The following is a 14,119-nucleotide window of genomic DNA, read 5'->3' on the forward strand; positions in this document are numbered from 1 at the left end:
CCGTCAGCCAGCTATTATACGCGTGTCCTAGAATCGTCATCTGCTGGGTAAACCTCGTGCTCGTTGCGTGCTTCTGTCTGGGATTCTAGTGTTGTGTTCTATGGGCACCGTCGCACACTGGGTAAAAGTTCGCTCCTTAGATCAGCTGAGCGAAACCGGTCAGGGGTTGACGAAACTCGATCGAGCACAAGACATTGTAGAGTTAGACGTTATTGTTTTGAAAGTTCTATTTAGCCCTAGATAGTCATTAATTGGGTATCAGTTTAGCATTTCCTGCCGACTAATGGGATGGGTGTCATTCGTGATGCGCAGTAGAAGATTCGAGAGCGAATTAACGTAGACGTTTTTCTGCATTTAGGCTGATCTGATGCGTGAACAAATGTGTTGGCCGAAAATCAACAAACATTTGAAGTTATTTCAAGATTAAGCTAGGAAATAAATCACAATAGTTAGATGAATGCTTGTGACAAGCCACTTACTATAGGTGTTTCCAATCAGCACACATTTATGGAAAATTATTTTACGAAAAATATATAACTTATGAAGCTATAGCAGATTTCAGTTAAATGGTTATGTTTATTTGACTAGTAAAGCTGCACAAACTCTTTCAGGGTCATACCTTTATGATGAAAAATATCGATATACGCCACACTATTTATTTACGCCATATTATTTATAGTCAATGAAATAATACTCAAAGCAACGGTGTCCGGACTTACGAGGGGTGTTTGCGAGTCTCACATTAAGAACTATCAGCCACCGGCGATGCATGTCCATCGCATATTCCTGAAATCCCTGCAAGCTAATGAATTATCTAAATAGACTTATGAGGAAAACTATTTGTCGCTGCTAAATATCATAGATATTAAGCATAAACGCGTCAGTATTTAATTATTGCGGCATAATACTTGCAATGTTTATAAAACGTGAGAACCGATGATTAGATATCTTGTAAAGCTAGTTTCAAATAGATATTAAAGACTAGAATTGGCCTTAATGAACAAGTGCTTTTATCTGTCTCCAGTTTAGGTTGACTGGATTATTAATGACGACCATGATTTGTGATAGAAATCCGATCGTCGCCCATAAACTGAAGAACAGCAGTTGTTGTTTACTGAAGAGCTTTTCGCTGAGTCCTCTTTTCCAAAATTTTCGAACAATTTAAGCTACGAGGTAGAACAGTTCGCCTATGTACAAGCGCAGATATGCACAGGGCCTTGTTAGAATTCTGTCGTTTTAACACAGATTGTTGATTGATTTTCGCCGCGCCGTGTCAGTTTATTATAGAAAAATATGGATGTGCTGACTCTTTTCCGTAGACGGGTATAGTAGTTGCTCTTATTTAATCGAATCTCAATTTCAAATTTGTTGCACTGTTGTTTAAAGATCAAAATGCCATTTATATAAATATTTTCAGCCTCTACTTTGGTTAACCGCGCGTAAACCTTGACAGCACCGACAAGACGTAAAAATGCTTTCTTCAGAGTCACGATCTCTGTGTGTGAAAGCAGATCCTAATGACCTGCGAGGGCCTGTAGAGCCATTGAAACAAGGCCAGTTGCTTGATAGCACATAGCAAACAAACTTACGTTATGCTGTCGCGGTTTTACCTCATCATTGTCAATCTTAAGCACCAATAATAATGATATAAATATTGTCGAATCGAAATTTGAATATTAGTATCCTCGCAATGAATTCAATCTTTGGACATTCGTTATTACTTTAAGTAATTTTCATAGATCTATAATCAATCAGACAATCCTTGCATTGGACAAAATTTCTCTTCAGTTGGGTTGAGGGTCCACTGAGCAGTTTTTTCTCGCTTGTCAAAGAAAAAAAAACGTCTTGTTATTCTTTAACCAAAAACCCATTTTGAGAACCTAAGAACCTAAACACCTATTATGTCTTGTTTTTAATGAAATAGGGAAGGAAGTGTAGCCAAAAGCCCGCGGGTTCAACATACAAAAACACAAGCATGTTCTATGGTACGCATCGGTATGACGCTTAATTAATTTTAACATTATTGTTGTCCGTAAAACATATACCACTTAATGAACTTAAGAACGTCTGTATTTACCTAGGGTGTGCATAAATAAGGTTGCCAGGCTGTTTATAATTCAGTTTTCAACAACTTAATACTGAATCCTAATATTTTTTCACTCATTACCTTTAAAAGCATGTTTCGTCATGTCAACTTTTTTGGGCATTCGTTAGCTTTGCTTTCTAAGTAGTCTTTAAGCTAAGCCGAAACCTTCTAAGTACCCATAGGCAAACACAATAGTTTAGGTGAACTTTTTCAAAAGTCGAACATTTTGGACGGTATGGGCAAACAAGCATGCCACGGGCAATGCAAGCACGGCCAAGATGCTTCGGCGACACTGATTCTTCGCCCACGTTTTAAACCATTAGTACCACTTGATTCTTGCTTGAATAATCTCAAACGCCAAAACAAACAGATGTCCTATATGTATATACTCATCGAGTGCAGCCACAAGTTCTACCTCAAACTGAATAACATTTTGGAGTTTCTAAAATACAAGTAAGGGTTCATTTGATAGCATTTGTAGATTCATTGGTCAAAGTATTAGCTGCTGGTTCTCAATTTCTTATATAACCCTTTGCTATTGCCCTTTGCAAAATAGATAACATGACGTATAACTATCATGTTATCTATTTTTTTATTTTTTTTTCTGAATGAGAAGAAGCTGATATTTTCACGTACTTTACCTAATTAAATATCATACCAAGTTAATTCGACATGAGGCCTTTAGGTTCAGCGACATCATTGAGGTCTTAGGAGAACGGACCGTTTTAATTTTCGATCCCAATCGTTGGCATTGCAGCGTTATTTGATATGTTATCTTTACTTTAGGGTAGCTTTTTTAGCTAACTATACTGCTTATCAATAAGATCGTTATTTCTGTTGCTGATATCGTTTTTGACTCGATACCCTGGTTGGCCATGTCTGATGGCGGACAGCTATATCGACCTGATCTGTAGAGGCGAAGACCGCCACACGCATTTCGTCTTGAAAAAAAAGTGGTGATAACTTATTGCTAGAAATGCAGCTCATCCCCTTCGAGTAAATAGCTATAATGGAAATGGATCTCATAAAAATGCGCTATGCGCTATTCATGATGTGAGGCTGCTCATACGCCACCCGGCTACCGTTGGATACTCTTCATTTTTCCAGCAATGGTGGAAGCGATAGTGGAACTGCTATCGTAAGCCATGCTTGCATGAGTCGCGATTTCTAATCTGCACATCTACGCAAAATGTCTTCCTGGAGATCGTTTTCACGAAGAAGCGTCTCAGTACAGAATGATGGAAAAATTGAGGGATACATATCGAGGTCGCTAAGCTACAAAACCGACACAGCCAGTTCGTCTATTTCAAAGCAAATTTCAGAACTGGATGTCCTGGACTAATGTAGACTGAACACTGGTCTGACTGAAATAACATTATTCTCATCAGTCGTGCAATTTAAAACGCCAGACGTGCTTAAACAGAGTACCACTTATTCGTTGTAATTTCTTATAATAGAAAAGATCAGTATTTAATATTTTGGTACTTAAATTGTAAATAAATTGTTCGCGGTTCTGCGCTGAGTTTGATAACATTTTTTGTTTGCTGGATAACGTCTTTGACTTCTGTTCTTAGGGATGCGTGTGGCCGAAGTTCGAACCCGGACATAGATACACTTCGTGTCATGGTGAAAGCCAGCCATATGATGATATGCCTAACGGCTATACCGTACATAAAATTTAAAACATAAATATAATACAGCGTACACATGCATTGGCTTTCAGTAGCGAAAAGAGGACAAATAACATGTTGCAAGTTTTTCTTGAGGCCGGTGGAGCCGTTCTAATCGAAATCGCGATTGTAACAAAGAATTACGATAACTGATCGGCGGTTTGGGACAGCCTAACGCCACGTGTAAGATAATCTACATGCCAATACCTTCTCTGTTAGATCTAAATAGAGATTTTCCAATTCTCAAGCAAATGGCTAAGAAGATCAGAAGAAGATTGAAGTGAATCGAATTTAGTTGAAGTATATATTCTAATTTATAAATAGAGCAACATTCAAATTGACGAGTCGATGGTTCTTCAATGTATAAACGGGAAATGTTCGAAATGTGAAACATAATATGCTATAGAAGTCAAGAAACTGAAAAGATACTGAAACGGGAAAGGCCCAATATAGTAAGCCATAAAAAAGCATGAAGAGCAACAATAAAATGAAAAAAATTATGGCCAACAAAATATTACACAATGGAGCCATAAGGGTTACTCTAAGCGTGATTTATCTGAATCGTACCTTGCCTATCTTGCCTACCGCTTCTTCATTGATCCTTGCATCTAGTTTGTACTTAATATGTTGTGTGGCAATCTCTAATCTGTACACTGTGCTCAGTATTTCCCGATGTCTTTTTTTGGCGGACGCGTTTTTCTTCTTGAACATTCACGACGTTTCGTTACAATTTAATTTGGTTCTATGAAGTTGTAGTGGTAACGATCTTCCCAACTAGCCTGAGTAGCATATGCGGGGTCTATCTAGGAAACAAAAGTAGACTATTTTAAATAGGAAGTAAGCAATGCGTATATCGCTAGTCCCTGTTTCTTCTTTTTCTCTCGGACTTTACTTCTAGTTCAGCCTTCTGGAAGGTCTTTTTGCATAGCGGTACTGATGCCTAAATCTCTGTACTAGACAAAATCCTATTCGTCCATTGATTGTAGTGCGTTACATATAAAAAAAGAAATGATATGTTTTTGTATTAATTCATACTCTATTTTGGAGGTGTTTACTTACTGCACCTTAAAATGTAACCCCGTCGCAGAGATGGCCGTTGTTTACTGGAATAAGTGAAAGGGGTTTGTAGGAATAGAAGATTCATTGACTCGATTCGTTTTAGATGGGTGACTATTAATGCGAAATGAGCAGTTCTGTTTTGGACTACATCGCAACATTCCTCTAATAGGTTTTACAATACCGGAACGTAATATCCGAGATGAGTATAAATCTGATGTAACTCTAAGCTCCTTCTTTGTAATAGATTAGCAGTGAATATAAATGGTAATAATTATTCGATTGTGATTTATAGTATATATAGAGGAATACGGCTTCCTCAACATTTAACCGTCGGTCGCTCTGCGCATCAAACTTCTAGTTAACATACATGCTTAGCACCAACTAACGGCTCTAAAATCTCCTGACGCTTCCTCCAGCTCCGATAACGTCAGGACAAGCTCTCCATATAATGGTATTTTCTTGCTAGCTAGGCTTCTCATGCTGAGGGCATCTATCTACTTTACACTAGACTAGCTTTATATATCTTTTTGATGGATATGAGCGCGTTTGCTTAAGCCATTTCAGGAAACATAGGATCAGTTCTGAAACAGGTGTTGTTCAAGTGTGTCGACAGGCAGGTAAAAAAAAAGTTGTCTAGCGCCTCTATGTGGAGAGATTAACCGGTCAAAGCAACTTCCAATTATCCTCCAATCGACTTTTTTTATCCGTTGTCCTTGATTTACCGATTTCAATTCTCAGGTACATAGAGAAAATCTGAAAAATCTATTCATGAGTGGTTTGTAAAACGTCTGGTGTGAAAATCGAGAATTATTAATTATATATTTTTAGTCAGCAGATGTTTTAAAGGTTGTTCTTTAAAAAGTAATAATCCAATCATAATTATCTAAAGAGATTGTTACATCTGCATAGTGCAATAAGGAATTAAGCTTCTGACGAACAATTAAATTGGTAGCGTACATAAAACGTATGTTTAAACAAAAATCTAAGAAAAGTTCACATTTTTTGCTTTATCCATTCATTTTTATTCAGTTTCTGTGTGTGTACCATTATGTGCATACTCTTATCCGGAAGCACGTGTTACTTGTATTCAAATAGGTAACACCGCTCACCATCAGTGCCTATAATGACCAATCTGGCTCGTGACCGCTAGTTGGGTGAGCTAACGTTTCGTGCCGGCGGATAGCTACATATTAATGCAATAATGTACACCCTGGTCGAGACAAAGTGCTGCCGAAGGCAGTCGGCGCGCAGCAAGCGTTAGGTGACTCTGGCGCCATCATGTTCATTCTTCAACCAAAAGCTGCCACAGCCTCCGCCGCAGAGGTCGCACCGTCGGCAAATACACGCATCTCGTTCTCTATTGATATCACAAAAGACTTTCCTCAGCGTATATCTTCTATATATCAGATGTCCTGCAGTGAAATGAATGTTTATTCTCCTTTTGCCTTCAGCGGCTTTAAATCAGTCCATTTGTCGCACGGCTCTGAATCGGTCGTAGGCCCAGCTGGGCCGAGGCGGCGGCTCTCGTGGTCGCTCTGCTCTCCGTAATATTGCCTTCTAGCCTATCCGGTTTATTTCTTTCATGTTATTGTTCTCTTCACAAGCAGCAATATTGTCAGTAGCTGCCGCGGCAGCCCAGGCCCGGCGGCAGCTGTTCCGGCATTTTTCGGCACGTTACTGTCCCTCGCCTCCGTCCTACTGCTCTTCATCTGCAACTCCTCTCCCTTGACTCGGGAGGCTGTTGCAGAACGAGCAAAGAGAGCATTGCAGCATCGCGCCGTTTCAGGGACAGGACTGGCCTCATAGGCCTTATACGAGGACAGACCTCATAGGCTCTGCAAAAACGTTCGTCAGCTTGTACGCGGTGAGCTGTAGCTGCTTCTCGAGTACAGCGTGGATAGGGGAGGCGGTGAGTAAAGACAACGAGGGTTGCTGCTCGGTGCCGCTACTGCCAAGACAGACCCGCGCTGCCCAACGAGCCGCTTGTGGCCGCGTCTGGGCCCTGCAACGAGCGCCTTCTAAGCCGTGCCGCCTCGAGCAGGCAAACAGGCCCACTAGGACTTTTCCGTGTTGCCGTGCCATCGCCCGCTGACGAGGTGAGTGTTCCTCGATCGATTGATGTCCGGCTCAACATGATCCATGGCTACATGTTGTGGCTATACGCTATACGTTGGTCTCTGGTTAACTGCGATAGAGTCCCTTCTGCCGCATATTCATACTATACGATGTGACAGAATTGTAGAGAAACTAACTGCAATGGATCGTGCGGTTCCGCTATTTTCGCGAAAGTGCATAGCGTCATCTGAGAATGAACGTATAAATGGCCACATCATCTAGTCAGTTATGCGTCCAAAGTGTGTTAAAAACGATTGATGTCACGGGTCTGCAGCGACGAACCATGTACAGTTCGTGAACTATGAACAGGTTGTGAACAGTTTCGGTTGAAAGTAATGATTGAAATCGATGCCATGTTGGATCTGTGTTGACATTATATGAGTCATAGCACGTTATAGGCCGTCATGTGTTACTGAAGATTTATTTGACACTTCTAGCGGGTGAAGGCATAGTGTACTTTAGGATTATGCATTAAAGGAATTGAGATTACGTTTGGCAACTGATATCCAAGTCCATGCATGGATCCTTTCAAGAAAACGATCCGTTTACGGGATACCCTAATGTTTCGCCGACTGCAGTTGAACATGTCGCGGTAAAGTAGAGATTATGTGGCGCGGTGCATTCATCATGGTTCATGAAAAATGTATGCCCTTGCAGATTTACACATAAAAATAGGCCCGATCTATTGTACAAATAGATTAAATAACCGTCTTTATCCACTTTAATCAAACGGCAAGCACGATGTGATTTTAAAACATCTTGCGACTTTTTATGTATTTAGTGTGTAACAGGAGTACGTGATATTACTACCAGCGAATACTTAATGACCCCTATTAATCAACCTTAATCGATAAAATATCGACAATGAATAATGAATCGTATTTATTTTTAATATTTGTTAACATTGGTTATATTTAAATAAACGTTCTAAGCTTTATATCCACAAGCTGTGGCACGCATCGCGTCAGATGGTAGCGAGGAGGATCATCAATTTATTTACAATACTTTACTTTATGTAAAACATTGAAGCGAACTCAGGTTTGTGATGGCAGGCCAGGTACATCTGCACAAAATACGATGTCAACATGACAAAAAAACTGTCACGGTAGCCGCTGTACCAGGTTTGCTGTTTATTTATTTAACCAGGAGTTTGGAATAAAGTTTGGAAGTTCCAAACTTGGCCTTCGAAAAGCAATCGAACATCTGATTTATACCTACTTACGTGCCTTATTAAATAAGACGATTCCTCGGGACGAACTTCGGAGCACCGCATCATAATTAGGTACATTTTCTTCAACAGCTGCATTGTCCAATGGTGTATTTAAAAATATTGCCAGAGAACTTTGTGAAATTCATGTCTAATTGTAGTTTCAAGAAAAGTACCTATACCCGAGCGCCTACTCAACGGGCGCCGATAATATAGGATACGCCTTAGAACGAATAGAGAATACTTTCAGGTTACCGGTTACCGTGTCGGATACCTTTTTCAGGACAATATTTTTTCAAATAATAAGATATAAAACTATGAATGCGATCGAGATAACCAACGACAGCGAATCTTGGCGCAACGTTCACATTTTCCAGAATGACTCATCTTTCTATTATGCGTTAGACGGTCCTATATCATTTGGGAACTCACTCAAGATCTTACTGGTACGACAATGTCTGGCAAATTCGTTACGCGCTAGGCAAAGTGACTGGTCGTCGATAGCTTTCAGGGAACATATAGTGAGATGGCCCTTCAAATGCTGAACCATTTGCTTAAAAAAAATGCGACATTTGGGAACAACTACAGGTGTTTTAGCCATGCTAGATATTTCTATGTATGACTCTTGCCATAATTTGAATAAGGATGAAGTGGAATGATATCATTGAGCCATGCCTTTTATGTAGTACAATAATCGGCTCACCACCGGTACGAATAAGGCAAATATACATTAAACCAAGCAATAAATTATGCTTTTATATATGCAACAGCGGAATGAACTGTTGGCGATTCCGACCCAACCAGCAGATTTGTTCCCACAATCAAAGAAAGTTATCGCTATAGCTCTTTTCTCCTCGGTTACCGGGAGCTGTAATTTGGGAAAGATTTTTCCTTTCATTGTTGATAGGTTTAACAGGCCTCTAGTCCAAGGGAAGGTGTGACTAAGGTTTAGTTTGAATGGAGACAGGATATTTCTGTTAATGAGCGACTTTACAGCGAGTGGCGGCTGTGAGGCAGGGAAGATCTTGTGTCCCGCTGGCTCTACTGAAAGCTCTAGTAACCAGCACAGTGGGACAATGCAACGAACGGCTGCTGTCAGATCAGGGTATTTTCACTTAAAATAGTAGGAAGACATTTTCAATAGTCATTGTTTCTGAGAAACACTGGATCTGACCATGGCGTCACTGGCTAGCTCCAAGGAGCAATGCAAGAACCGGTTCGACGCGTGCATTTTTCTTTCTACTGCTTTTTGTCGGTGTAAACCTAAAAAGGTAATAATGACAGTCATGCTAAGTCTTCTAAGAGCATAATTCTTAATTTTTCTTTCTTTAGGATTTTACCCCGCTAGTCGTTCATAACAAATTCTTAGTATTTAGTCCTTAGTTCTCCAAAGTATCGCGTATCTTATTCAACATGATTTTCATGATGTTTTGTTTAAGTATTAAACATCTCTTTAAAACGTAGATTACAATATTCCTCGACATAAAAGCGAAAAATATTGGTAACCGTTGATACCGATTATTTATCTATTATAAAGAAGAACGTGCAGCAGAAATATCGAATTAAACTATATACGGCCTGGATGACGTAATAAGTTGTTCAGGATAGGAGCAGGGAAATTTTAGTGCAGATGGATGTTTTTTTCGAGCTTTTAGATTTATCAAAGCAGAAGTAAAGCACAGTGAGTTGATTGCTAAGCTTTCTTTATACAATTGATTTAGATGTATTTGATACCTGCAAGAATACGATCTTGGCTTTGATTTTGTGGTAAGACAGCGTTTTTCAAAGTTACTTTAGCTCTAAAGTTAAATGTGACCAGCGTAAATGACTATTACGCTGCAAGTTCTACTCTATTCGAAATAGTCATTACCACTTTATGGATGAGGCTTAAATCAGGGGCATTCGTACTGAAAAGTGTCAGCTTTGCTTTTTTCTTAGAGAAACCTGTGGTAGAACCTACAGGATTTTGAAAAGTTGTTATTTCGTACAGCTTTCTCGCTCTATGTGATTGTACCTTAAAAACGAATAGGTTTTTTCTGACTTTTCCATTTTAGGTTAGATATGCGGCTGTAAATGACAGACGTTGCTTGGTCCTGCTTAAAAGGTTATTTCTGAAAAACGCAATACGCGCAAAAAGTACGCGTTGAGTCATGCAAAAGAGCCCTTAACGAAAAATGGACGAAAATATATCGCTTTTTAAAAGCACTTCCATGGCATGATGCCGGAATTTCAAGCCAAAATTGCATACGTTCGCGCCTATTAAAGAAGATATAAGCAAATACAGGAAAAACTACAACATTTTTAGGGGTATGGAAATATTAGAGCAATTGGAAAAGTGACTAAATATATCTACTAGAAGGATATGATGTACATCAAAATATAATTATAGAAATAATGCAGTTCTAATTACATAAAGGTGCATTTTTAGGAAAACCAGATTTTTCTTTAAAAAAAAAATTGTAAAATTACTTAAAGGTTGTAAATAGTGCTTTTCACTTTTCGTTACTTACATGGTTCATAGTTTTTTTGTTTTCTCTAATCGTCCCATTTTTGTTTGCTTCACGTCTTTGTACGACTGTTTTCTACAAAATTTAGAAAAGTTGGGTGTTGGACACGAAAACCAGGCAGACCTAAGCTTAGAACATGCCAATCTCTTTTCAAATAATTCGATCTGCTGATGGACTAGTTGAACGTAAACAACTGGCAGTTTCTATAGCTATGTATAATCTTAAAGACCCGCTTTGCCTTATAACTGAGGAAAGAAGGAACTGTGGAGCAGGTCCAATTAGAATACAAATCTGACACTTCGTACCGCATATTACAGCGCATATTACCGCATATTGACAGCATTAGAGAAAGGATTTTATGTATTTGACAAAAAAAAAACTTGTCCCGTATTTGACAATTCAGTCCTGAGTGTCCACTGCGTACGGCTGATTCGAGCTATGAGCTTTGATTGCAACTGATCGAATATCATCTGTCATAGGTGGTTCCTTAATAGTGTTTTTTTCTTTTTTGTCTCTACGGCTGTCTTCGTTCACAGACAAGCAAGCGTACACTTGCTTCGTGTCGTTTCCAACAATTTCAGATCATGCGGATACTATCGGTATCAAGAACAAGTATTGCTTGAGGCCCTAGTGGAGGACACATCCAAGTCTGTAACAGTGCCAACTAAGAAGGCGGCTACCCGCGCCTGAAAGCCGTTAGCGTTGCACGGTGAACAACACAGCTTAAGTTATCTACTGGCGATTAAAGTTCAATTGCGAACGCAACACGACACGATTTCGCTAGCCGTCTTCCTCGTTGTTTGACGAAGGCCAACGAATTTACCCCGGAAGCTGCGCCAAATCTGTACCCTACTGTTACTAGCTAAACGCGAGCCTTTTCCCAATACAGAGTCAGCAGGGAAAATGACGACAATCGGGCCCGACAAAGCGTTTGTTAACTCGTTGCAGGGCATACTTCGCATTGCCGAAATTGTACGTTGTTAATAATGTTGATTGCTATACATTTTCATTGTTACTGCTGTGATATATATATATTTAATGGGTGAGTTGAATTTAAATAAGATTTTAGTTATACATTGATTTTTATGGTATAATGATTACGAAGTAGATAGCGGTGTTACGCTAATAATAACTGCTATTGTTAGATGATCCATGGAGCGATAATTACTTCGTTTGTTCCTACTTTTTTAACATAGCCGTCATTCAGCTCTCGTTCGCCTGTGTTACTATTATTATCTTATCGTTTTTTTTTACAATTATCTCTTCGATGATTTTAGATCTTCGGACTATGCGGGCTAATATGCATCGAGTCGATTCAAAACCCTTGTTACGAAAACTATGTTCACCGTTACGAATTTTCGCTATTCGTTATCATAACGTCGTTTCTTCTTGCGTTCTTCTTCATTATCATCTTCGTGATGCGGGCACAGGAACTTATGTCGAATCTTGTGAACTTCCCTTTTTTCGTAAGTTATTACAGCTATCGGGCAATATGCTATAAATATTGTATACGAGGCAGGGGTACGTCAACGAGCGCGTGATCCATAAAGATTTACGTGTGTCCTGATATCATGTTGTTTTTTCCGAACATCGAATTTCTGACGGAATGAATCTATCTGAATCGTTGTAAGTTAAGGTGGAGGAAAGGAGCGCGCAAGATATTGGTTGGTTACTTTATAAAACTTGAGAATGATCATTATTATTATTATTTACATCAGACCTTGGTATGACGCCGGTGCTTTGAATAGCAGTTGCGAGTACACGTTCTTGCCAATGGAATCAAGATGCCCATAAATTGTCCCTATCTCTTCGTTGTATAAGTATCATTAAACTAAATATTCACCCAGTCCTAGTTAAAAGGACGTCTACGATTAATGGATGCAGAAATGGCCGTAAAGAAGTAATGGCAGAGAACCGTCCCGTACTTGAAAAACGTTTTTGATATGCTTATTTAACAATACGGGGGCGTGGCAAGAGCGTCAACATATTGCTATGAAATAATAATAATAATGAGTCATATATAGTGGAAAAATACATGACTTGACCAAGGACTATTGATCTTCAATGACATAGAGAACTAAATATGATATTATGTACGTGAAAATGTACGATTGTTTAAACAAGATGGTAAATCGTTGCAGGCCGCGTTCGCGTAACACGTACGCCTTGTCTATATTTGCATATGACCGATATAAAGGAACATTTGAGATTAAGGACATAGAGTAGAAGTAGTTGCAATTGCCACTGGTATCTACTACACACTGGGAGATTCATATAATAGGCAGCTGCAGACGTAAATTTAAAATATATCACACTTCAACAGCGCAAGCTCCTCCATTGCACCGGGTTTATTTATGATGCCGTTTATGTGCGTGCTCTGCTTCTGTTTGCAATCTATTTTGCGCGTTTCGCAGCTGTTGGTCTGTGATAGTTTCACGGGTCTCTTCTATCTAATCGTAAGTCTTCTCGAGTTCTGCGCCTACTGCCAAGATCCCGATGATAACGCCGCTTCAAAGGTATACAAAAATAAAAAAAAAAATGTGTGTAGCAAAGACTACAGTATCATATGATATTTTAGCCAATATAAAGTAAGGTGAGATACAGTTCTCAAATAGATCAGATGATAATAAATTATGGTTTCGAACTTGATGGTAGGCGACCTTAGCGCAGGTTGTGCTAACCTCGAATTTTTTTTACAGGTGGCCGGTGTCTTTGGATTATTTTCTATGATGTGCTTCGTTGTAAGCTCGTATTTTAGTTATAAGTTTTTCCGGGACGAACGATTCTCGAGTTCCCTTCCACCTCCACACGCGGGCCTGCACGCCGTAAGCGTCACGCCTTCCATGGCGTGATCGCCTTTAATCTGCTACAACAAGTTTTATGCACCGCCCGGACATGAAGAGCAAAGAAACTCTCGTTATATCAGCAGTAGAAATTTGTTTTGAGAGCTATTGTGTATCTACTGGATGCAGGCATCAGTCGTTGAAAAGATATTCTCCAAGAGAGATTTCCCAGGGAGGATTTTGAGACAGGCTGTCTTGAATGGGAGGGGAGTCGGGGAATTGTATATCCCTAAGTAAGTGCACTAGTCTCAACCAACACAGAATGATCATCATGTACTAATTAGCGAAAAGAGACTCGAGCTCAGCAAAAGTCCTCAGCGCTTTCACAAAAGCTGTGCCAAAATAAATGTAAAAAAATAATGACAAAAGCACTCAGAAGTCCAAGGTGTAAAAAATTATAGGTCATCATCTGTTTTTATCGCATCTAAAAATCGCCCGCTACATATTTCGTAGCTGATATATAAGGGTTGCTGAGAATATTTGCAATGCCACTAAAAATACGGGTATCGAAGGTTGCACTGAATTTTTTTTTTGAAAAAAATTTTAGAAAAAGATAGTTTACACGTAATAATAACGTATACATTTTAAATGATCGTAATCGAAACCGAAACGCCATGTGACTTCGCCTATAT

The 14,119-nt window shown here is 39.3% G+C and overlaps 1 protein-coding gene across 3 annotated transcripts; it reads left to right on the top strand.

Annotated features, from left to right (window-relative positions):
• Positions 1–6,574: 6,574 nt before the first annotated feature.
• Positions 6,575–14,113, top strand: LOC111259247 (plasmolipin). 3 transcript variants are annotated; one of them, XM_022831104.2, is made up of 5 exons: positions 6,575–6,911; positions 11,181–11,616; positions 11,922–12,110; positions 13,059–13,160; positions 13,344–14,113. In XM_022831104.2, exons 2-5 carry the CDS (start codon positions 11,548–11,550, stop codon positions 13,494–13,496), a joined length of 513 nt encoding a protein of 170 aa, XP_022686839.1. In that variant the 5' UTR covers positions 6,575–6,911; positions 11,181–11,547; the 3' UTR covers positions 13,497–14,113. The 3 variants fall into 3 exon arrangements, with proteins under 3 accessions (XP_022686839.1, XP_022686841.1, XP_022686840.1); XM_022831106.2 differs by having other exon boundaries at positions 11,226–11,616; XM_022831105.2 differs by lacking the exon at positions 6,575–6,911 and adding an exon at positions 6,941–7,522.
• Positions 14,114–14,119: the final 6 nt, after the last annotated feature.

This window comes from Varroa jacobsoni, unplaced genomic scaffold, assembly GCF_002532875.2.
Source record: "Varroa jacobsoni isolate VJ856 unplaced genomic scaffold, vjacob_1.0 scaffold_312, whole genome shotgun sequence".
NCBI classification, from domain to species: Eukaryota; Metazoa; Arthropoda; class Arachnida; order Mesostigmata; family Varroidae; genus Varroa; species Varroa jacobsoni.